This window comes from Salmo trutta, chromosome 35 (assembly GCF_901001165.1).
Source record: "Salmo trutta chromosome 35, fSalTru1.1, whole genome shotgun sequence".
NCBI lineage: Eukaryota > Metazoa > Chordata > Actinopteri > Salmoniformes > Salmonidae > Salmo > Salmo trutta.
In genome coordinates this window covers 32,381,629-32,405,228 of record NC_042991.1, presented here as the reverse complement: position 1 = coordinate 32,405,228, position 23,600 = coordinate 32,381,629, and the positions used below count along the sequence as shown (strand labels likewise).

Here is a 23,600-nt window from a genome sequence, read left to right as displayed (position 1 = left end):
TTTTGGCACCGCTATCATCAAACCTGAAACCGCCCTTCATGCGCGTTCCACTCCCCTAAATTATTGTCAAGTTCACCTGGAAAATGAGAGCCATCTTGTTATTTTTGCAGGGACTGTCAGTAACCCCTCCCGTTTATACACACGCACAAATAAACCCCTCGAAAGCACCCCTGCCGGCACGTCGCCAATCATCTGCCATAATCATGGGTAAACGAACGACCTCACAGAGGTGGGTCCATCTACCCGCCTCTACCTCACGCAGTCTACAATTCTGTGGAAACTACAGGAGACAAGCTAGAGACACTGGTAGCATCGGGGTCAAGCCCCTGTCCGTCATAAGTGTAACCATGGAGACGACAGCACCAGCAATCATAGGCGACATGTTGGATTGATTGATCTCTGATGGACGTAACTCGGCCCCCTTTTGGGCTAGTCGTCTTTTCAGCTATAGATGTGTGGTGGAAAATATGTCAGGGAGGTCCTAGAAACCTCATCTAGCAGGGATTCACAACAAATATTATATAGATATAGTCACCAAAGGAATAAAAAGCCACTATAATAGCTATACAACTGGTGATAATACTTTAAAAAGATATACAGTACCAGTCAAAAACTTTTTTAAAATTTTTACCAAATAGGGCCATCTTCTGTATACCACCCCTACCTTATCACAACACAACTGATTGGCTCAAACGCATTAAGAAAGAAAGAAATTCCACAAATTAACTTTTAATAAGGCACACCTGTTAATTGAAAAGCATTCCGTGTGACTACCTCATGAAGCTGGTTGAGAGAATGCCAAGCGTGTGCAAAGCTGTCATCAAGGCAAAGGGTGGCTACAAATATACAATATATTTTGATTTGTTTAATACTTTTTTGGCTACTACATGATTCCATATGTGTGTCCATAATACAACTAAAGAAAAACCCTGGAATGAGTAGGTGTCCAAACTTTTGACTGGTATTGTATATCAAACAAATTTTAATCACATGACATACACTATATATACAAAAGTATGTGGACACCCCTTCAAATGAGTCGATTCAGCTATTTCAGCCACACCCATTGCTGACAGGTGTAAACAAATTGAGCACTCAGCCATGCAATCTCCATAGACAAACATTGTCAGTAGAATGGCCTTACTGAAGAGCTCAGTGACTTTCAATGTGACACCGTCATAGGATGGCAAATTTCCATCAAGTCAGTTCGTCAAATTTCTGCCCTGCTACACCTGCCCCGGTCAACTGTAAGTTATTTTATTGTGAAGTGGAAACATCTAGGAGCAACAACTGCTCAAGTGGTAGGACACACAAGCTCACTGAACAGGATCGCCGAGTGCTGAAGCGCGCGGCACGTAAAATTGTCTGTCCTTGGTTGCAACACTTCCTACCGAGTTCCAAACTGCCTCTGGAAGCAACGACTGCACAATAACTTTGGGATGAATTGGAACACCGACTGCGAGCCAGGCCTTATCGTCCGACCTCACCAATGCTCTTGTGGCTGAATGGAAGCAAGTCCCTGCAGCAATGTTCCAACATCTAGTGGAAAGCCTTCCCAGAAGAGTGGAGGCTGATATAGCAGAAAAGGGGGGACCAACTCCATATTAATGTCCATGGTTTTTGGAATGAGATGTTTAACGAGCAGCTGTCCACATACTTTTGATCATGTAGTGTAAGACAAACCTTGTTTAACAGCCACCTAAACTGTAACTAATTTTGCGGTGAAAAACCCACCGACTTTGTTACTGACATCTCTGTTACTCAACAACTGTTTACTGAAGTGGCAATTAAAAGACCCATCACTGCTCTCAGAACAGTCCTGACGAGCAGCGGTAATGGCTGAGGGAGACTTTATGGACCGATTAATTGACGGACCTACCACGAGCAGTGCATGACTCACTGATCTGGACCAATCAAAGTGTTCTGGCTCCAGGGCTAATGCATTTTGATAGGCTCTTAATCTGCGAGTCACTGATCGCACACAGCGGGTCAACCTATTAAGCGGTTCACAGGGCCGTTGCTCAAGCGTCACCGTTGAAACTGTGAAGCTAAGCATCTAGCTTGACAGAAAATGAACGCTTCGGAAATAATGCCCCGCCCAACCCTGAGCACTCTGGTTTACACAATTCCATTTTTATACTACAGCAAGTTAAGGAAATGTAATTAATTAACTCTTCCTATGTTTGATTAAAAACAGCATTTTGAATCACGAATTGCAATTTAGGTCATTTTGTTGCATTGATGGAACATTTGAATTAAATTCACCCCAATTGGGTTCCAAACTGTTTCCATGGGAGACGGGAAGATGACCCAACAGCAGCCCAGCCCAGTCCAGAATCACTTACAGTTCTCCAAGCCTCGTGTACAGGCTGTGGGTCACTGCAACCTCGTCCTTGGGTGTTGTGTATACGGAAGAACACAAAAAGAGCACGGCCAGCATTCATTCAGCCAGCAGGGACAGCAAGGTTCCCAGAAGCCATTGCAGTGAGAGAACAAACAGTGACAATAGAAGAGCTAAGCTGAGGAGTAAGAAGGTCCTTAGCGAAGGTGTATCCGACCAAGCGAAGCCCATGAGTGTTCGCATGTGCACGTGCGCTCTCTCTCTCTCACACACGCGCGTGCGCACGCACGCACGCACACACATACATTAGAGCCCACTCCTACCCCCACACCCCCAACACAAGCTCCTATAAAACCCCTGTCATTTCGGTTTGGCCAAAACGCTGAGGCAGCAAGCCAGGGTCCTTTGCATACCCCTTACAGAGGCCAGTGGTGTGACACAGACGCAGAGATCCAAAGGAAGCCGGGCTGAGCTGAATTATTCTCCTCCACACACATTGGAAACACGGCAGTGCGATAGATAAATGTTAGGTGTGAGCTTTTGTAAAACATCAAAAAGGCTCAGCTTAATGTGTCTGTTCATTCTCTGTGATGTATTAGAGTTTGTTACCTGCTATTCATGTCAACTGAAATTCACAGCCTTGGAAGATGGACAACCCCAATTTTGTGCAAGGTTAAGCATCTGACAGGACAAAGTCAGAGGCTGCATACCTAGGATACATTACAAGGCAAACAAAGACGTCAAAGAGGAGCAACCTTTAACGCTTGAGGTGAACCCATCCGAGCATGGTCCCGTCAAAACCTAAGACACTAAGTGCATTTAGAAAGAGATGCTTCTGTATGGACAGGGGTGGACAAAGAAAGGACTTGCATCGAGCAAGAGTGTCCCATCAGACCCGAGGGTCTGTCGAGGAACCTCCCTTAAGTAGCAGCATGACTGGTGATTGAGTGCAAGTGTTTTCCTCCATGCCACCAAAACAAAATGCTGCCACTGCTAAAACTCCCCAAATATCCCTAGGCATTTACAGGCGTTTACAATGTTGTTGCTGATGTGCCGTTGTAGCATAATGTACAGCATTTTGTGAAGCAGTGCACATGGCTCGTATGGATTTATTCCCATTCAAAGTAGTTCATTTAACCCTGTTGCACGTTTTTCATCCTTGTATTAATCTTTCAGTATGAACCTATTCAGGGTCCTCATACATATATACCATATATAAAAACCCCTCGCTACCTCTGTGTCACACACACACACACACACACACACAAACTAACAAACAAACGAGCACCATTGAACACTAATCTTTTCAAGAGGATAGGCTTCACACACTAGAGTGTAGGTTCTCTATGTGAGAGATCACTTTGATAGATTCTTATCTCTATACTGCCCCCTGACACCAGATTAACGCTGTCTAGTTTAATGCAGCAGCCGTGCCATAAAACACACTGGGACAACCTTAGTGGAAGTAGGAGGTGTGTGTGTGTGTGTGTGTGTGTGTGTGTGTGTGTGTGTGTGTGTGTGTGTGTGTGTGTGTGTGTGTGTGTGTGTGTGTGTGTGTGTGTGTGTGTGTGTGTGTGTAGCCCCTGCCTAGCTGAATTATTGGGTTCTGTCAACTGTTTTTTACTCAGACCTCAGCGAGGTAGACAAAGGCAGAGGAGGTAACTCCACAGGATGGCTGTGTGTGAAACCAAAACAAAAAGTGTCAGAGAGAGAGAGAGAGAGAGAGAGGAGAGAGAGACAAGAAAGGAGAGACATACGAGAAAGGAGAGAGTCGATAAAGGAAAGAGAGAAGAGAGAGGCGAGGGGAGAGAGAGAGAAGAGAAAGGAGAGAGATCCCAAACAAGCTCAATGGGTGACATGTCTGGTGAGTATGCAGGCCATGGAAGAGAGGAGAGAGGCGAGAGGAGAGAGAGAATAGAAAAGAGAGCGAGAGAGAGGAGAGAGACGAGAAAGGAGAGAGAGAGAGCGAGAGAGAGATGGATATAGACATATTGAGAAAAAGAAAGGTTGAAAGTGTCTACGCCGGAAGCAGCTTCCTTGTCAACCTTTTTCTGTAATTGCATGCAATTAAGGTGTGAAAAGTTATTTTTTTAAAAGCACTGGGAAATTGGCTATGTTCTTGCATCAGTCACAAGAGGCTGCAGAGGTACAGAAGAGGCACAAATGACCTCCGTAGCCTTTTGAAATATTCTACCCCAATACTTCTCACTAGTTAGATAATCACTAATGGCCATGGTGGTAATACTGTAATATTGTCGTCTTGTAGAGGGCAATGCAATACAATAGAATGACTCACCATTTAAAAAGCCTAATGACTCAATATGGCCTTACATCTACAGCCTGGGCTTTGTGTTTTTAAAAGACATTCGTCGAGTTACTGAAAAAAAATCACTTTGACTCCTCGGATGGAGAAGATGCCTATTAGGCTACCAGATAGTGACTTTTTCTTATAAGTCACTTCTTTACGCAGTACCGTAGCTTGTTCGGGGCAACCATTTTGAGAGAGATGTTTTTTGACAGGTCTTGGGCTCTTGCTCTGGCTATGTTAGCGTGAAGGCTAAGATCGCTAAGGGAAGTTGAGCACAGCGCGAGCTCGCTCCGTCTGATTGAGCCAGTCTCCATGTTCTGCCTCCGGGGATGAAGTCACACTCTCAGCTGCTCACTCCACAGGGGTCCTTGGGTGCACAGAGAACAGTGGAGCAGCACTCTGCATGGGGATGCCCACAGAATGCCTGACCAGAGAAGGGCGAGATTATGTGGAGATACGGATACACATGTACACAGATACATACTTTATGCATATGCATGAGAAAAGTTAATTACGTACAGTATGGAAATCTTCTCAAAAATGTACAGAAAATAATATGTTACCAAAGGATTTACACTAGAATCTCTTAAGTCTTTCCTTTCTGTCACGACCGTCGTTTAAATAATCAGACCAAGGTGCATCCTGAGTAGAGTTCCACATATTTATTACAGTGAAACTTCAAAACAACAAAGAATTAACGAACGTGCAATACGTAGCGCACATACGCACTCATACAAACAATATCCCACAACGCAGGTGGGAAAAGGGACACACTAAGTATGATCCCCAATTAGAGGCAACGATATTCAGCTGCCTCCAATTGGGAACCATACTCACACACCAACATAGAACTATAATAACTAGAAAAAAACCCTAGTCATGCTCTGACCTATTACAGATGAAATGAAAGTGTCAGGGTGTGACACTTTCATTTGACTTCTCTTGACCTAACCATCATCAGCCTACATAGGATTACATCTCAGATGCCATCTTTTCCAATGTACAATGAACAAGAATATAAATGCAACATGCAACAATGTCAAAGATTTCTCAAAGAGTTAGAGTTCATATATAAGGAAATCAGTCAATGTAAATCAATTAATTCGGCCCTAGTCTATGGATTTTAATCTATGAATTTCACATGACTAGGAATACAGATGTGCATCTGCTGGTCACCTTAAAAAAAAGGTAGGGGCATGGATCAGAAAACCAGTCAGTATCTGATGTGACCATTTGCCTCATGCAGCGCGACACATCTCCTTCACATAGAGTTGATCAGGTTGTTGATTGTGGCTTGTGGAATGTTGTCCCACTCCTCTTCAACGGCTGTGCAAAGTTGCTGGATTGTGTCGGGAACTGGAACACGCTGTTGTACACGTCGATCCAGAGCATCCCAAACAAACTCATTGGGTGACATGTGTGGTGAGTATGCAAGCCATGGAAGAACTGGGACATTTTCAGCATCCAGGAATTGTGTACAGATACTTAAGAAATGCATTATCGTGCTGAACATTTTAGAAAGGCCTTTTTTTGTCCCCAGCACAAGGTGCACCTGTGTAATGATCATGGTGTTTAACCAGCTTCTTGATATGGTACACCTGTCAGGTGGATGAATTATCTTGGCAAAGGAGAAATGGTCTCTAACAGGGAGGTAAACAAACTTGTGCACACATTTTGAGAGATATAAGCTTTTTGTGCGCATGGAAAATTTCTGCGATCTTTCATTTCAGCTCATGAACCATGGGACTAACACTTTACATTGTGCATTTATATTTTTGATCAGTGTACATTATTACACCAGAGTAAGCTTGTAGTAAGGAAGCAATTCTGTCTAGATCTTTGTTTTTCCAATGATGAATAGTCCATTACTGGCTGAACCTGAAACAAGACCAGAAAATCAAAGCCGCACATCACTGAATACACACCTAAACTATAGCAGAGGTAACTGAAGTAAGGAAGGACAGACGACAGCGCCTCCTGTGGCGCTGCGAGTCAAAACAGGGAGAAGATTACAGATAGAGAGAGGAAGGGATGAGAGAGAGACAGATAGGGTTATAGAGAGGGAGTGGGTGTTGAGAGAAAGAGCCAGGAGTGATGGCGAGAAATCAGGACAGGAATGTGTAAAGTGACAGCGTTGGTGTGATGTCCTGTATTGGTAATTGAAGTAACAGGGATGAACTATGAAAATTGACGTCCAGGTCCGACACAAATGCAAAAGAGATTTCTCTTAGTCACCGTAGCTTTGTTTGTCACTAAACCTGGGACTAAAGGTTCAAGCAAAATACCGGCCCTGGTACAGCTCATGGCTCCATTAGTATGGTCCAAACATTGTAAAGGTTTTGTAAAAGTCAGATGAAATGAATAGTACACCAGAGGGCATCTGGTATCCCATTCATTCCAATGGGAATCATCTCTGACAATAGCCTACAATTTATAGTGAATTTGGGGGTAGCCCCAACAGGGACTGGAACCCGGGTCCCATTACTGTCAACCCAACACCTTAGCGACTACGCCAAGAGATACAAACCTTTCGGCCAGATCGCTAGGTGTTGAGTTAAGGTTGCTACAGTGTTGGAAAAAAAGGCATGTGACTACTTCCTCTTACACCCACATCAGCTTAACACTTCACTCATCATCAATGTTCCGACAGAGCAAACATTGCGATGAGTGTCAATAATGTATTGACAAGACTCCCCCAGTAGATCCCATCCCACCACCCTAGGGGTGGGACTCTCAATATACCCAATGGATGAACCAAGGGACAGGCTGATTCCCTATAATCAAATCAAGTCAAATAGTTGTCACACGCTTTATAAAAAACTGATGTAGACTTGGCACGGGGTACCAGTACTGAGTCGATGTGCAGGGGCACAAGGTAATTGAAGTAAGTATGCACATATAGGTGGGAATAAAGTTACTAGGCAACAGGATAGATAATAAACAGAGATGAGTCAATACAGATACTTAAATAGTTAACCAATAGCTACCTGGACTATTTAGCAGTCTTATGGCTCGGGGGTAGAAGCTGTTCAGGGTCCTGTTGGTTCCAGACTGAGTGAATTGGTACCGCTTGCCGTATGGTAGCAGATAGAATATTAACAATTTTAGGGGCCTTCCTCTGACACCGTCTGGTATAGAGGTCCTGGACGGCAGGGAGCTCGGCCCCAGTGATGTACTGGGCTGTACGCACTAACCTCTGTAGCGCCTCGCGTTCGGATGTCAAGCAGTTGCCATACAGTGATGCAGCTAGTCAAAATGCTCTCAATGATGCAGCTGTAGAACTTTGAGGATCTGAGGGCCAATGCCAAATCTTCTCAGCCTCCTGAAGGGGAAGATGCGTTGTCGTGCCTTCTTTACATGTTGCGTTTATATATAAAGTACCAGTCAAAAGTTTGGACACACCTACTCATTCAAGGGTTTTTCTTAATTTTTTATATTTTCTACCTTTTTAAGGTACAGTATCTGTGACCAACAAACGCACATCTGTATTCAAGACTGTTGGAAAAGCATTCCTCATGAAGCTGGTTGAGAAAATGCCAAGAGTGTGCAAAGCTGTCATCAAGGCAAAGGGTGGCTACTTTGAAGAATCTCAAATATAAAATGTTTTGATTTGTTTAACACTTTTTTGGTTACTACATGATTCCATCTGTGTTATTTCATAGTTTTGATGTCTTCACTATTATTCTACAATGTAGAATAAAGAAAAACCCTTGAATGAGTAGGTGTGTCCAAACTTTTGACTGGTACTGTATATACAGTGGAAAGAAAAAGTATGTGAACCCTTAGGAATTACCTGGAATTCTGCATAAATTGGTCATATAATGTAATCTAATCTTCATCTAAGTCAAAACAATAGACAAACACAGTCTGCTTAAACTAATAACACACAAAAAAATTATACGTTTTGATGTCTTTATTGAACACATCGTGTAACCATTCACAGTACAGGGTGGAAAAAGTATGTGAACCCTTGGATTTAATAACTGGTTGACCCTCCTTTGGCAGCAATAACCTCAACCAAGCGTTTTCTGTAGTTGTGGATCAGACCTGCACAACGGTCAGGAGGAATTTTGGACCATTCCTCTTTACAAAACTGTTTCAGTTCAGAAATATTGTTGGGATGTCTGGTGTGAACCGCTCTCGAGGTCATGCCACAGCATCTCAATCGGGTTGAGGTCAGGACTCTGACTGGGCCACTCCAGAAGGCGTATTTTCTTCTGTTGAAGTCATTCTGTTGTTGATTTACTACTTTGTTTTGGGTCGTTGTCCTGTTGCATCACTCAACGTCTGTTGAGCTTCAATTGGTGGACAGATAGCCTTACATTCTCCTGCAAAATGTCTTGATAAACATGGGAATTCATTTTTCCGTCGATGATAGCAAGTTGTCCAGGCCCTGACGCAGCAAAGCAGCCCAAACCATGATGTTCCCTCCACCATACCTTACAGTTGGGATGAGGTTTTGATGTTGATGTGCTGTGCCTTTTTTTTCCAACACATAGTGTTGTGTGTTCCTTCCAAGCGCTACTGGCAAAATATTCAGTTTAAGCACACTGTGCTTGTCTATTGTTGTGACTTAGAGGAAGATCAGATCACATTTTTTGACCAATTTATGTAGAAATCCAGGTAATTCCAAACGGTTCACATACTTTTTCTTGCAACTGTATATATACTTTTTTTTAAATAAATTCAGTCTCAATGTTTATTGAAAACATAAATACATTTGCACAATGAGCACTTGTTGTCTCTCAAATACAGTGCCTTCAGAAAGTATTCATACCCCTTAACTTTTTCCACATGTTGTTGTGTTACAGCCTGAATAAAAATTGAATTAAATTTAGATTTTGGGTCACTGGCCTACACACAATACCCCATAATGTCAAAGTGGAATTAGGTTAACAAAATGGATTCAAAATTAAATGGTGAAATGTCTTGAGTCAATAAGTATTCTACGTCTTTGTTATGGCAAGCCTAAATAAGTTCAGGAGTAAACATTTGTATAACAAGTCGCATAATAAGTTCAATGGAATTACTCGGTGTAAAATAATAGTGTTTAACTATTTTGAATGATTACCTCATCTCTGTACCCCACACATACAATTATCTGTAAGCTGAAGTTATTAATTACACTTTGGATGGCATATCAATACTCCCAGTCACAACAAAAATACAGGCGTCCTTCTTCAACTCAGTTGCCGGAGAGGAAGGAAACTGCTCAGGAATTTCACCATGAGGCCAATGGTTACTTTAAAACAGTTACAGATTTAAATGGCTGTGATAGGAGAAAACTGAGGTTGGAGCAACAACACTGTAGTTACTCCACAATACTAACCCAATTGATAGAGTGAAAAGAAGGAAGCCTGTACAGAATAAAAATATTCCCAAACATGCATCCCGTTTGCAACAAGGCACTAAAGTAATACTGCAAGAAATGTGGCAAAGCAATACATTTTTGGTCCTGAATGCAATGTTTTATGTTTGGGGCAAATCACACATTACTGAGTTCCACGCTCCATATTTTCAAGTATAGTGGTGGCTGCATCATGTTATGAGTATGCTTGTAATCATTAAGGACTGGGGAGTTTTTCAGGATAAAAAACTAATGGAATGGAGCTAAGCACAGTCAAAATCCTAGAGGAAAACCTGGTTCAGTCTGCTTTCCACCAGACACTGGGAGATGAATTCACCTATCAGCTGAGTTACAGTCACCAGTTTTGACTTAAATTTGTTTGAAAATGTATGGAAAGACCTGAATATGGTTATCTAGCAATGATCAATTTCACAGATCTTGAAGAATTTAGAGAAGAATAGTAGGCAAATGCTTCACAATCCAGGTGTGTAAAACTCTTAGAGATTTACCCAGAAATACTGTCAGCTGTAATCTCTGCCAAAGGTGATTCTAGCATTTATTGATTCACGGGGTTAAATACTTATCTAATCAAGATATATTGGTGTTTTATTTTCCATATATTTTTTAGAAATGTTAGAATTTGTCTTTGCGTAGATTGTTGACATAAAAATACAATTAAATCCATTTTAATCCCACTTTGTAACACAACATTTGGAAAAAGTCAAGGGGTGTGAATACTTTCTGAAGGCATTGTACAACATTACAGTTATGGGTTAACTAGCTAGCCAATTTTAGCCATATTACAATAGACATTATGTCAAAACACCTCAAAACAAGACATGGTATCAATAACAAGATACAAGCTGAAACGAGCCACCTACAATTCCCCACGTCAGCTTCATTGTTGCTAGCTATCTAGCTATCTGACCGTTCAGAATCATAACAACGCATGCCTTCCAGCCACATCGATGCTCACGGATAATTTTCATGAGGTTGTCAGCCAACCCCTCTGTACCACAATGCTTGTTGTTGTGTTGGTGTATTGGGCAGAAATGAATGGGCTTGACTTCTGTGTCAGAGACCTACTATGAACTCTACTTTTACACTAAGGTTGGGAGAGATGAAATGAAACCTTGTTAGTTCTACTGAGAATGTCTGTGTCCCTTCTAACGTTTGATTATAGGAGCTTGCTGTCCAGACAGCAGTCTAAAGCGCACACTAATGTGCACACAAACACATTCCTACACAAAGACACTGTCATGACGTGGCCCTTTCTGGATGTAGATCATAGCTTTCCCCCACTCTCTCTCACTCTCTCTCCTAACCCAGGTTTATTACCCCCGGTCGTAAATATTGGGTAGCAACTACCATGCAGTATTGAGGGAGAGAGTCTCCCAGAACAGAGACTTGGCCAAACTCCTAATCTTTTGAGAATGTGGGAATAGTCCGTGGACACTTAAGGGACAGTTATGTTGAGTGTGTTTCATTTGGTGATCTCATGAAGGACAGGAAACACACATAACTGTATCTCTTAAAGTGTACTTTTCCCAGCTGTCAGGTTTACATCTAAATATTGTGAAACGTATGTGATTAAACATTCAACTATTTGTGAAAGATGTAATGTGATGTTAACCTTCTAAATGAGAGTATGGATTTTCATATAAAGATTAACTAGTCAGTGGCCACACCCCCGTGAGCCCAGACATCACATTAGGCGTCATGGACCGCCCTTTTCTACTGTTACGTATAAAACTCACTCCTGATGAAATTCACACCAGACCACACAAACCCCAGTGTAAGCTAAGGTTGCAAATGGTTGAATTTCTAAGACCAAAACATGCCAGGTGACGCTGGTGTGTGAAGTGGTTTAAACTACAACTCTACCAAAGGACAAGACTATACCACGTGGAGCATTGGCTACACGGATGGAAATGGTTCAACTCTGAGACGATCGATCACTACAGAATAAGAGCAAATCTTAGACGTATAATTACTAGTCTGCAGCTAGAAATCACGTAAGTCTAGAACGAGAATACAGACAACCACCGAAGCATCTATTCTATGAGAACATTTCTGAATGGTACTCTGAAGTAGACATTTTAGCCACGAAAGACTTTGTGACTTCAATGAAAGTTAACCAGAGATACTCCGATGAACTCTCCAGCAGACGGACAGGATTCCAACAAAGAAGACAACAACGACATCCGGGCATAAATATGAATTGCAATTTCTTTTTGAATGAGCAGCCGTTCATTGGCAAAGGATTAGCATTTCAATGAATATAATTATAGACTGTGTGTAATGAATCCATTTGTCTTTCCCGCTCTTTCTCAGTCCCACCCCTTCCCTTTTGTCTACCAAGCTGTCATATCGTCTTAGCCCACTAGGGACGTTCCTATCATTCTTAGTAACCAATATCTACTGTTTGCTTGCTATGTATTTCTGTGATTATTTAGTTAGTTAGTAAATAAATAATAAAGCCAATTTGCATATAGCTGATTCATTATGGAAACTAGGGATCGTGCAGATAACCAACAATTTTATGACATTCAGATGAGACTGATAGAAGGTAAAGAATAATTAATGATTGACTGCTATTGACATAAAATATCTTCAGATCTTTAAGAGTGGATTCGGGAGATAGCTGCTCTATATAAACTAACTCTTCCGTGGTGCCCTAGGCTATTAACCTCTCTAGGGTAGGGGGCAGTATTTGCACGGCCGGATAAAAAACGTACCCGATTTAATCTGGTTATTACTACTGCCCAGAAACTAGAATATGCATATAATTATTGACTTTGGATAGAAAACACCCTAAAGTTTCTAAAACTGTTTGAATGGTGTCTATGAGTATAACAGAACTCATATGGCAGGCAAAAACCTGAGAAGATTCCTTACAGGAAGTGGCCTGTCTGACCATTTCTTGGGCTTCTACACTCTCTTTATTGAAAACTGAGGATCTCTGCTGTAACGTGACACTTCCTACGGCTCCCATAGGCTCTCAGAAGGCGGCAAACTGGTGAATGATGTCTTTGCAGGCCCTGGCTGAAAAACACTAGCGCATTTGGATAATGGTCGATCAGAGAACAATGAGACTGAGGCGCGTGCACGAGGCGACACCATGTTTTAATTTTTTCGTCTTTGAACTAAAACAGGGTTTCCCGGTCGCAATATTATCGCTTTTTTACGAGAAAAATTGCATAAAAATTGATTTTAAACAGCGGTTGACATGCTTCGAAGTACGGTAATGGAATATTTAGAATTTTTTTGTCACGAAACGCGTCGGGCGCGTCACCCTTCGTCACCCTTCGGATAGTGTCTTGAACGCACGAACAAAACAGAGGATATTTGAACATAACTAGGGATTATTTTGAACCAAACCAACATTTGTTATTGAAGTAGAAGTCCTGGGAGTGCATTCTGACGAAGAACAGCAAAGGAGTTTGGTGAGGGCCAAACTTGGTGGGTGTCTAAATAGCTAGCCCGTGATGGCTGGGCTATCTACTCAGAATATTGCAAAATGTGCTTTTGCCGAAAAGCTATTTAAAAATCGGACATAGCGATTGCATAAAGGAGTTTTGTATCTATAATTCTTAAAATAATTGTTATGTTTTTTGTGAACGTTTATCGTGAGTAATTTAGTAAATTCACCGGAAGTTTGCGGTGGGTATGCTAGTTCTGAACGTCACATGCTAATGTAAAAAGCTGGTTTTTGATATAAATATGAACTTGATTGAACAAAACATGCATGTATTGTATAACATAATGTCCTAGGATTGTCATCTGATGAAGATCATGAAAGGTTAGTGCTGCATTTAGCTGTGGTTTGGGTTTATGTGACATTATATGCTAGCTTGAAAAATGGGTGTCTGATTTTTTCTGGCTGGGTACTCTGTTGACATAATCTAATGTTTTGCTTTCATTGTAAAGCCTTTTTGAAATCGGACAGTGTGGTTAGATTAACGAGAGTCTTGTCTTTAAAATGGTGTAAAATAGTCATACGTTTGAGAAATTGAAGTAATAGCATTTCTAAGGTATTTGAATAACACGCCACGGGATTCCACTGGCTGTTGAGTAGGTGGGACGATTTTGTCCCACATACCCTAGAGAGGTTAACGAGTTAATTGTTTAATTCATGGTTTAATTCAATCACGTAATCAATCAAACGTTAGGTAATCAATCAAAAGTTAGGTAATCGATTTGAAAATAGCATGTCATCTCATTTAACCATAGTGGAGACACGACAGCACGCACACACACACACACACACACACACACACACACACACACACACACACACACACACACACACACACACACACACACAGACACACACACACACAGTATGTGCATGCACAAATGCACACGCACAGATACACACAAACAGTTTGTTAGTCCACTTACCAGAGTTTTATTAACTTTTTAGAAGTTCTGAAAACTGTAGACATCAATTTCCCTCCTTTACTCAACAGTCAGCATTATGTTTGGGGCGAAATAATTTGTTATGGCACAAACCATTCTGTGCCTTTCTCTCCACCACACACACACACAAAGACTAACTCTTGAATACTAGTCAGGCTAGTTGTTGAGGCCCGTCTCAATGTCTGTCTCCATGTCTGTCTGTCTGTCATTCATGCTGGTACTGCATGTCTCCCAGGCATACTCATCTACCAGAGTAATCACTGACCCCCATGTACAGGCTCCTATCTGTTGTTTTCATTGGCGATGCCCCAAACAGTCACCTTGGGTCTAACCCACACACACACACACACACACACACACACACACACACACACACACACACACACAGGAGAGCCCACTCCTACCCCAACACCAGCTCCTATGAAACCAGTCATTTCGGTGGGGCCAAAATGCTGAGGCAGCAAGCCAGGGTCCTTTGCATACCCGTCACAGAGGCCAGTGGTGTGACACATACACAGAGATCCACACACACACACACACGACATGGGTTATTTGTCACACAATCACTTTGGCAGACAAGTAAGCAGACATTTTGGCCTTCACTCCCACTATATGGTTCACTGTGATGGGGTTCAGCACCTCTCAGTTTCCCCTCCTGATACTCTCTCTGGATATTAAGTCATTTTCGACCCCCGACTCTGAGGGGTTTTGATGAAATGCTAAATTACTGAGTCACTGGTTATTATTATGGGCTCTCGAGTGGTGTAGTGGTCTAAGGCACTGCATCTCAATGCTAGAGGCATCACTACAGACCCTGGTTTGATTCCAGGCTGTATCACAACTGGCCATGATTGGGAGTCCCACAGGACGGCGCACAATTAGCCCAGTGTCGTCCGGGTTAGGGTTTGGCCGGGGGAAGGCAGTCATTGTAAATAAGAATTTGTTCTTAACTGACTTGCCTACAGTAGTTAAATTAAAAAATAATAAACATTTCACCCCAACCACCCATTGCTCTATTTGTTACAGGATCATATTTGTGTACTGCTTCAGTCCTCATCACAGACATTTTAAAAGGAAGGTTTGTTTAAGAGGCTTTGTAAAAAAAAAAATGAAATAAGATCTTCATACGGTTGTGATATAATGTATTTGAGTCATTGTAAGATGTTTTTGCTTGGTGAAGAGTTTTTGCTTGGTGAAGAGTCTTTTGTAAAAGACTTAGCATATTGGCATGACAACGCTAAGTGGTCTGTTGTCTGTGGAGACAACTGACAGGCGAGTCTAAGCAGACAGACAGTTAAGTTCTGTCCAAGATGGCTGACAGAAGACAAAAACGTGTCCAATGCAACACTGACAAAAAAGCCAAAAGTCTGCTTATTCACTGCTTGAAAGAGATGAAAAAGAAACTACTGTTTCACTGAGCTGGATGTTTAAATGTGGGGCTCTACTGACAGATATCCTAGTGATATAAAAAGAGTTGGCTTTACTTCAACTAATGTTTGAATGATATTTCACCTCTCTATTCTGGGTGTATCGTATACCATTCAGTGGGATTATTTCAAAGAGAGCCTTTCAGTCTCTACGTTAGCATAGTTTTACATTATGACATAAATGCAACAACCTATTCTAGGTGTTTTCATATGCAGTTTCAAAGATGATTGCTTTTGAACAGGTCAATATAAAAAAAAGTAAAAAATATTCTCAAATAACATGTTAGCCTTAATGTGATATTTCACCCAAATTACAAAATGGCATATTAGTTTCCTTAACCTATAGGTAGTCTATGGACAAGGTAAGACAGCAATCCATGTTTTGGTTTGGTTTACCTGACCACTGTCTGGTGTTTACTTGGCAACTGTTTAGCATTTTTGTCAAAAAAAATCAAGGCAAGTCAATATCCCCTAAACAGTATTATAGTTTTCCATGTCCAAATCATCTTAAAGTAACTTTATTGCGTTCCACAATCAAGTGTAGAGACGTTGGGATGATTTTAACATGGAACATAAAACACAGAACATGAAACACAAAACATGAAACATGAAACATTGATCCAAAGTTCATGCAACATCTGACCAGAAAGACGTCACACCATTAATATTTTTATTTACTTCACACCTCTTTGAATCCACTGGCTGCAGCATCAAAACTGTAGTATAATGTTATCATGACTGGCCAATCTATGATTATTTTTAGTGTGGTCGATTATGTTGTTATCACTATTCATATTCTTGTGGTTTTGTTTTTGCGATAACTGACCATTTGTATAATATACAAGCAGAAAAGAAAAAAGATAGATACATTTATCAGAAATAAATTCACATTCATGTGAAGCATTTGCATAACGGGAACGATTTTACTTTGTTTACATTTTTTTGGACAAAATAAGGTGTCGGTCAAAGTCTTGTGGCCCAAACACACACGTCCACTCTCAGAAGCACTGTGTGCTCTGCTCTCAGTGCAACTCCCTTTCTAATATTTACATTTTTTACATTTTAGTCATTCAGCAGACGCTCTTATCCAGAGCAACTTACAGGAGCAATTAGAGTTAAGTGCCTTGCGCAAGGCCACATAAACATATTTTTCACCTTGTCAGTTCGGGGATTCAAACAATCAACCTTTCGGTTATTGACCCAAGGTTTTTAACCGCTAGGCTACCTAAAGCCAATACAAACAGAAACTGTTCCCATAAACAGACATGTTTTGCAGAGTACACAGGCCAGGGGAGGGCAACCTCATGGGTATAAGACTGGCACTCTTCTGCTACCCTGGCACTGTTGTTTAATCCAGCTAGTGCACCAAAGGGCAGACATAGGAAGATATAGCGAGGCTTCAAGTAGACCACAGGAGATATACTCTAGTGACACGTGGTCAGACATGTTGGTCCTGTGTGTCATCTCTGTCCTCAGCCTTCTCTCAGTGGGACTAGCAGCTCCTCTGTCCTGTGAGGATCTACTGAGACCCCTAGAGACGAACATCACGAACCATGTTAGTACTATGTCTGTCAGGCAGTCTCTGTCTATCTGTCTGTCCGTCTGTCTATCTATCTATCTATCTATCTATCCATCCATTTGTATCTGTTTATCTATCTGTTAAGACATTTGGTTAGAAAATCTGTCTTTCTGCCTGCCTATCTAACTACAGCTTTTATCCATCTATGTTTGTATTGTTCGGTATATACCAGGTATTCCTAAACTGGGGTAGGGGGTACGCGCAATGCCGTCGGGGTTATGCCATATATATATATATATATATATATATATAATACTTTTTTTTCTTACATTTTTGCTAGAGAGGGTACTCAGAGGGGGTACTCAGCTGGAGGTTGAATAAGGGGTACGGGGCAATAAACAGTTTGGGAAACACTGGTATATACAGTATCTCTGGGTCCTATATATCTTGCAGATTTTGGGTAAGTGTATTTTTATCGCGGTGAGCACTGAGTTCCCTGGTGTCAGGGAGTATGCTGCAAAAGAATGGGTCACAGGCTGGCTTCAGATCTCTCCTGGGCTCCAGAACAACACTGTCAAAGAATTACAGACGATAAACATGTAAGAAAATGATTGACTTTCAATGTGCTTCATGTTTATTTTATGTTGACTGTATGCATACCGTACCGGAAATGTGAATGTTAAAAACGTGTTGAAAATGAAAAAATAACAAACATCGTAACACAAATAGTAATTGTAACATGTAAAAATGACCCCGTCTTTGCTTTTACGAACACTTGAAAACCCAGCTAACACAAAACATTCTATGTTTCTTAGAGAATGGTGAGAGTGTGGTCGTCCTATGGTTGTTTAGCTGCAACCTTCCCACAACGTTCTGGGAATGTTGCAGGATAGTTGCTTTGTTTTGGAACATTCTCAGCACATTTAGGAACAGAAAACAGGAAATGTCCTATAAGTTCACACATAGTAATTTTAATGTTAATGTAATAGTTGCTAATATTATAGGAGTTCAGAGGACTTTAAACACTCACAATTATTATTTTTTTGCATTTTTTATCATCATGATTTTGTGGCCGGTGACACATTACTTATTGAATAGCTTGAATATCCAATATCTTGAAAACGTGACTGCTGACATGCAGGACATTGTGGGACTGTATCAACAGTGGGGAAAAAATACCAAAAGACTTTACCTTTTAAAAAAGGTCCAATGCAGCTGTTTTTATCTCAATATAAAATAATTCCTGGTTAGCAATGAAGTACCTCACTGTAATTGTTTTCAATTAAAATATACAAAAATCTTCGCCACAAGCAATTTAGCACCTGGTGATGTCACCAGCCATGCCAAAACTCCATCCCATCTGTCACGCCCTGACCTGAGAGAGAGACGGTTTATTTCTCTATTTTGTTAGGTCAGAGTGTGGGGTGGTCATTCTATGTTTTATATTTCTATGTTTTGGCCAGGTATGGTTTCCAATCAGAGGCAGCTGCCTATCGTTGTCTCTGATTGGGAACCATACTTAGGCAGCCCTTTTTCTCTCCTTGAGTTGTGGGATCTTATTTTTGTACTGCTTGGTAAGCCTGCAAGACGTGACGGTCGTTTGCCTTTGTTTTTATTTTGTTTAAGTGTTCTGATTTAAATAAGATATCAAGATGAACACTTACCACGCTGCACCTTGGTCCCCTCATAGCGACGGTCGTTACAGAAGATCCCACCACCAAAGGACCAAGCAGTGTGGGCAGGATGATTGGACCTGGGAGGAAATCCTGGATGGGGCAGGACCCTGGACAAGGCCTGGGGAGTATCGCCGTCCGCAAGAGGAGATAGAGGCAGCGAAAGCGGAACTGCGATACTGGGAGGAACAGGCAAGGCAACAACGGAAGCCCGAGAGGCAGCGGCCCAAAAATTCTTTGGAGGGGCAAACGGGGAGATTGGCGAAGTCGGGGCCGTGGGGAGCGAGTGACCGAGCAAGCACCGTGTTATGCGGTGATGCGCACTGTGGCGCCAGTGCACACTCACAGCCTGGTGCGCTCGGTGCAAGCTCCTCACAGTTGCCGTGCTAGAGTTGGCAGTCAGCCAGGAAGGAGTGTGCCGGCTCAGCGTTCCTGGTCTCCAGTGCGTCTCTTCGGCCCAGGTTATCCTGCGCCAGCTCTACGCACAGTACCCCCTGTTCACCAGCACAAACCAGTTCGTACTGTGCCAGCGCTCCGCCCTTGCTGGGCTAAAATAAACATCCAGCCAGGACGGGGTGTGCCAGCCCAAAGCTCCAGACCTCCAGTGCGCCTCCACGGCCCAGTATACCCTGTGCCTGCTATGCGCACCCAGTCTCCTGTGCGTCTCCCCAGTCTCTGATTGGGAACCATACTTAGGCAGCCCTTTTTGTCTCCTTGAGTTGTGGGATCTTATTTTTGTACTGCTCGGTAAGCCTGCAAGACGTGACGGTCGTTTACCTTTGTTTATTATTTTGTTTAAGTGTTCTGATTTAAATAAGATATCAAGATGAACACTTACCACGCTGCACCTTGGTCTACTCCTTTGGACAACCGTTACACCACCAAAACAGGCTGAAATTACAGGCGGTCTTTTCAAACAGCTCTTACACTAAAAGGGAATTATCATAATTTTCACAATTTCACAGTATTATTCCAACCTCAGTGAGGAAATATACTGTATATAAAACATAGGTAAATCAAGTTTCTTTACTGTACTGTGCCTTTAAGTAAATCAGATGATAAATTAGGTGAAAGGGAGACATTTTAGTAAATGTTCTCCTAACATTTACTAAAATGTTCTTCACAACATCTGTAAAAACTACCACAGTTTGCCAGGGATGTTATTTTCCTGTAATGTATTTACAATATACTGCCACAAAAAAATGTGGCTACCTGCCACCCTCTCAATGGTCTAAAAGTTATTGTTTTCTGAATTTTTTCATACTATGGTGCAATGTTCTGCTAATGTGTAGTGTAACATTATTATTTGAAGTTGCCAAACTTTTAAACAAATGCCATTTCAATCATCTTACATCATTATATTAGGGTATTGTCCAAACATAGTTACAGATTTTGTAGCCCTTTCCTGCAGTCAAATGACCAAATCGTCCTCTAGTGGCCTGATGGGTGGAATGTTATTAATACGTCCCTGTGCCCAAGAACGCCAAGGTAACCTGTCTAACTGACTATGGCTGTAGCACTCACATCTGTAGCCATGAAACGCTTTGAAAGGCTGGTTCACATGGCTCACATCAACACCATCATCCAAGACACCCTGGACCCAATTCAATTCGCATACAGTCCCAACAGATGCAGAGATGACGCAATCTCGATTGCTCTTCACACTGCCCTCTCCCACCTGGACAATGCTGTTCATTGACTACAGCTCAGCGTTCAATACCATAGTGCCCTCCAAGCGCGTCACTAAGCTAAAGACCCTGGGACTGAACACCTCCCTCTGCAACTGCATCCTGGACTTCCTAACGGGCCGCCCCCAAGTGGTGAGGGTAGGCAACAACACATCTGCCACGCTGACCCTCAACACGGGGGCCCCTCAGGGGTGCGTGCTTACTCCCCTCCTGTACTTCCTGTTTACCCACAACTGCATGGCCGCGCATGACTCCGATACCATCATTAAGTTTACTGATAGCACAACCGTGGTGGACAACATCTCCCTCAATGTCAGCAAGAAAAAGGTGCTAATCATGGACTACAGGAAACGGAGGTTCGAGCATGCCCCCATTCACATCGACGGGGCTATAGTGGAGCGAGTCGAGAGTTTCCTCGGTGTCCACATCCCTGAGGAATTAACATGGTCCACACACACCAACACAGTCATGAAGAAGACATAACAGTGCCTCTTCCCCCTCAGGAAGCTGAAAAGATTTGGCATGGACACTCAAATCCTCAAAAAGTTCTACAGCTACACCATTGAGAGCATCTTGACTGGCAACAGAGGGTGGCACTACAGAGGGTTGTGCGGACAGCCCAGTACATCACTGGGGCCAAGCTCCCTGCCATCCTGGACCTCTATATCAGGCGGTGTGAAAGGAAGTCTAGGAAAATTGTTAAAGACTCCAGGAACCCAAGCCATAGACTGTTCTCTCTGCTTCCGCATGGCAAGCTGGTCAGGAGTCTGACACCAACAGGCTCCTGACCAGCTTCTATTCCCAAGCAAGGTTTGAAATGATTGTTTTAATCAAATATTATATATGTTTGGGCTTCTTACAGTTAATATGCAGTCTACAAATTAATTATCATTATGTTCTGGTTCCCTGACCATCTGTTCAAGACAAAATATGTGGCATAACCAGGCTTCCAAAGCACTTTATGATTACAGATGTGAGTGCTACGGGTCAGATGTGAGTGCTAATGTCCCCACATTGTTCTCACAGCAAAATGAAATGTTTTGTCAACTTTAAAATAACATAACAAATGTTCTATTAACATTCTTGCAACATCAAAGGAATGTTTTTTCCACATTAATACCAACATTGTATAATCATCAACACAACTGGACAGATTGTGTTATTACAACTTTTAGGGGGAATGTTCTTACACCTTTCCCACAACTTAATGAAATGGTCTGGGAACATTCACAGAAGCAGTTTTGGTTTGCTGGGTATACTCTGGGAACGTTGTCAAATTGTGTGACATCAGAAATGTTCTCAGAACAAAGACAACTTAGAGAAATGTGTTTTGAGTGTAATGTGATGAATGTGTTTTTATAATTGAATTGTAGTTGAATACTGTAGTATATTTATCTCATTTCATTACTCAACAGTGGAGGCAAATGCATTAGCATGACCAGTGAAATGACCGTGGAAAACAACACATTTACCTCAAGTGAGTAACAATAACAATAACAATACTTTTACTAATCATCAAAATAATAATATGACTTTTCACTAAAGGATAGTGAATCAATGTGGTATGTCATGTTAAAAAAAGTGTGTGTGTGTGTGTATGTTTGTGCGTGCCATAGTGGGACCTTTGTCCTTTTCCCTGACCTACCTGAATACCTGCCCTGACTGCCTCCTTGCCCACCAGAAGTTGTCATTGGTAAACAACTACAGGAGTCTGTATATCTTCAGTAAGAACATTACATTACAACTATCATGCTAAATTCAGTACTATAGTCTTATTTAAAAATGTATTACTACTTAACTAATGGGACATGATATACAATATGTGAAATATATGTATTTGAAAATATGTTTATTTTGGGCCCTCTGGCTCATAATACATTTTCTATTCCCTATGATGAACAGGTAAGAGAAAGGAGCTGACCTCTGCTGAACTGGAAGTGTTTAAGAAACAGGTGGACTGTCTCAATTTGCCACCAGCTGTATACACAAACCCACAGAAAGGTAAGCATCTTACCTTACCTAGAGTTTTCACCAGAAATTATTTTCAGCGACCAAGCTACCATTTTAGAATGATTCAACCAAAGTTTGCAATGTTATCAATGAAGCGCCGACTGCATGATAAGCTAGCGAACTAGATTTGATATTGTTTCTTCCTAGGTTTTGGCCTTTCTAGGGAGTTTTTCCTAGCCACCGTGCTTCTACACCTGCATTGCTTGCTGTTTGGGGTTTTAGGCTGGGTTTCTGTACAGCACTTTGAGATATCAGCTGATGTAAGAAGGGCTATATAAATAAATGTTGATTTGATTGTGCTTTGATACTGTGTTGGAGAGGCCAACAACAACGTGCTGTTTTGCATGCTGTTCGGAAGATGGGGAGAAATAAGCAATACCTTACTGCAAAGTAGCTTCTGGGGAAAACTAAATGTTGTATCCTTGTGATGATGTAAATGTTAATTTACTCACGGACTGTACTCAGATTCCTGTCCAGATACGACACAGGACAACAGCAAAACTCTGGACCTGTCGAAAGTGATGGAATTGCTGGGTGACAAGATTGATCTTCAGAAGACTTTAGAAGAGATGATAAGTAAATTACAACTAGAGAGTAATAAAGCCGATTAATTGTTCAAATGTCAAGTGGCGCCTATTATGTATTTTTTCATATAATACATTAAAAAATATATTTCAAAAAAAAAGATTTAGAAAAAGATTTGTATTTTTTCGTACTCATTGTTTTAATGGTTGGTATATCGCCACCATGGGACCATTTCACAACATATTTCTCCTACATTCATACAGTGTTTCAACCTTTAGGGAATTAACCCTAGCTAGCACACAGTGTCCTTCGTGGCCACCTGCCGAACACCTACCCTCGC

At 41.7% G+C, this 23,600-nt stretch overlaps 2 protein-coding genes across 6 annotated transcripts in view; one reads left to right on the top strand and one right to left on the bottom strand.

Moving 5' to 3' along the window:
• Nucleotides 1-23,600, bottom strand: part of kif26aa (kinesin family member 26Aa) — a 163,929-nt gene that overhangs the window by 125,202 nt on the left and 15,127 nt on the right. The window lies entirely within an intron of this gene.
• LOC115175101 (uncharacterized) lies at nucleotides 17,172-23,410 on the top strand. 2 transcript variants are annotated; one of them, XM_029734287.1, is made up of 6 exons: nucleotides 17,172-17,400; nucleotides 17,818-17,963; nucleotides 22,141-22,202; nucleotides 22,342-22,449; nucleotides 22,628-22,726; nucleotides 22,883-23,186. In XM_029734287.1, the coding sequence occupies exons 1-6, from the start codon at nucleotides 17,290-17,292 to the stop codon at nucleotides 23,011-23,013; spliced, it is 657 nt and encodes a 218-aa protein (XP_029590147.1). In that variant the 5' UTR covers nucleotides 17,172-17,289; the 3' UTR covers nucleotides 23,014-23,186. The 2 variants fall into 2 exon arrangements, with proteins under 2 accessions (XP_029590147.1, XP_029590146.1); XM_029734286.1 differs by lacking the exon at nucleotides 22,883-23,186 and adding an exon at nucleotides 23,201-23,410 and having other exon boundaries at nucleotides 17,177-17,400.

Coding starts and splice junctions, on each gene's coding strand:
- LOC115175101 (XM_029734286.1), top strand. CDS start 17,290: ATGTTGGTCCTGTGTGTCATCTCTGTCCTCAGCCTTCTCTCAGTGGGA. Junction 17,401..17,817: donor AGACGAACATCACGAACCAT/GTTAGTACTATG, acceptor TATATCTTGCAG/ATTTTGGGTAAGTGTATTTT. Junction 22,450..22,627: donor CAGGAGTCTGTATATCTTCA/GTAAGAACATTA, acceptor TATGATGAACAG/GTAAGAGAAAGGAGCTGACC.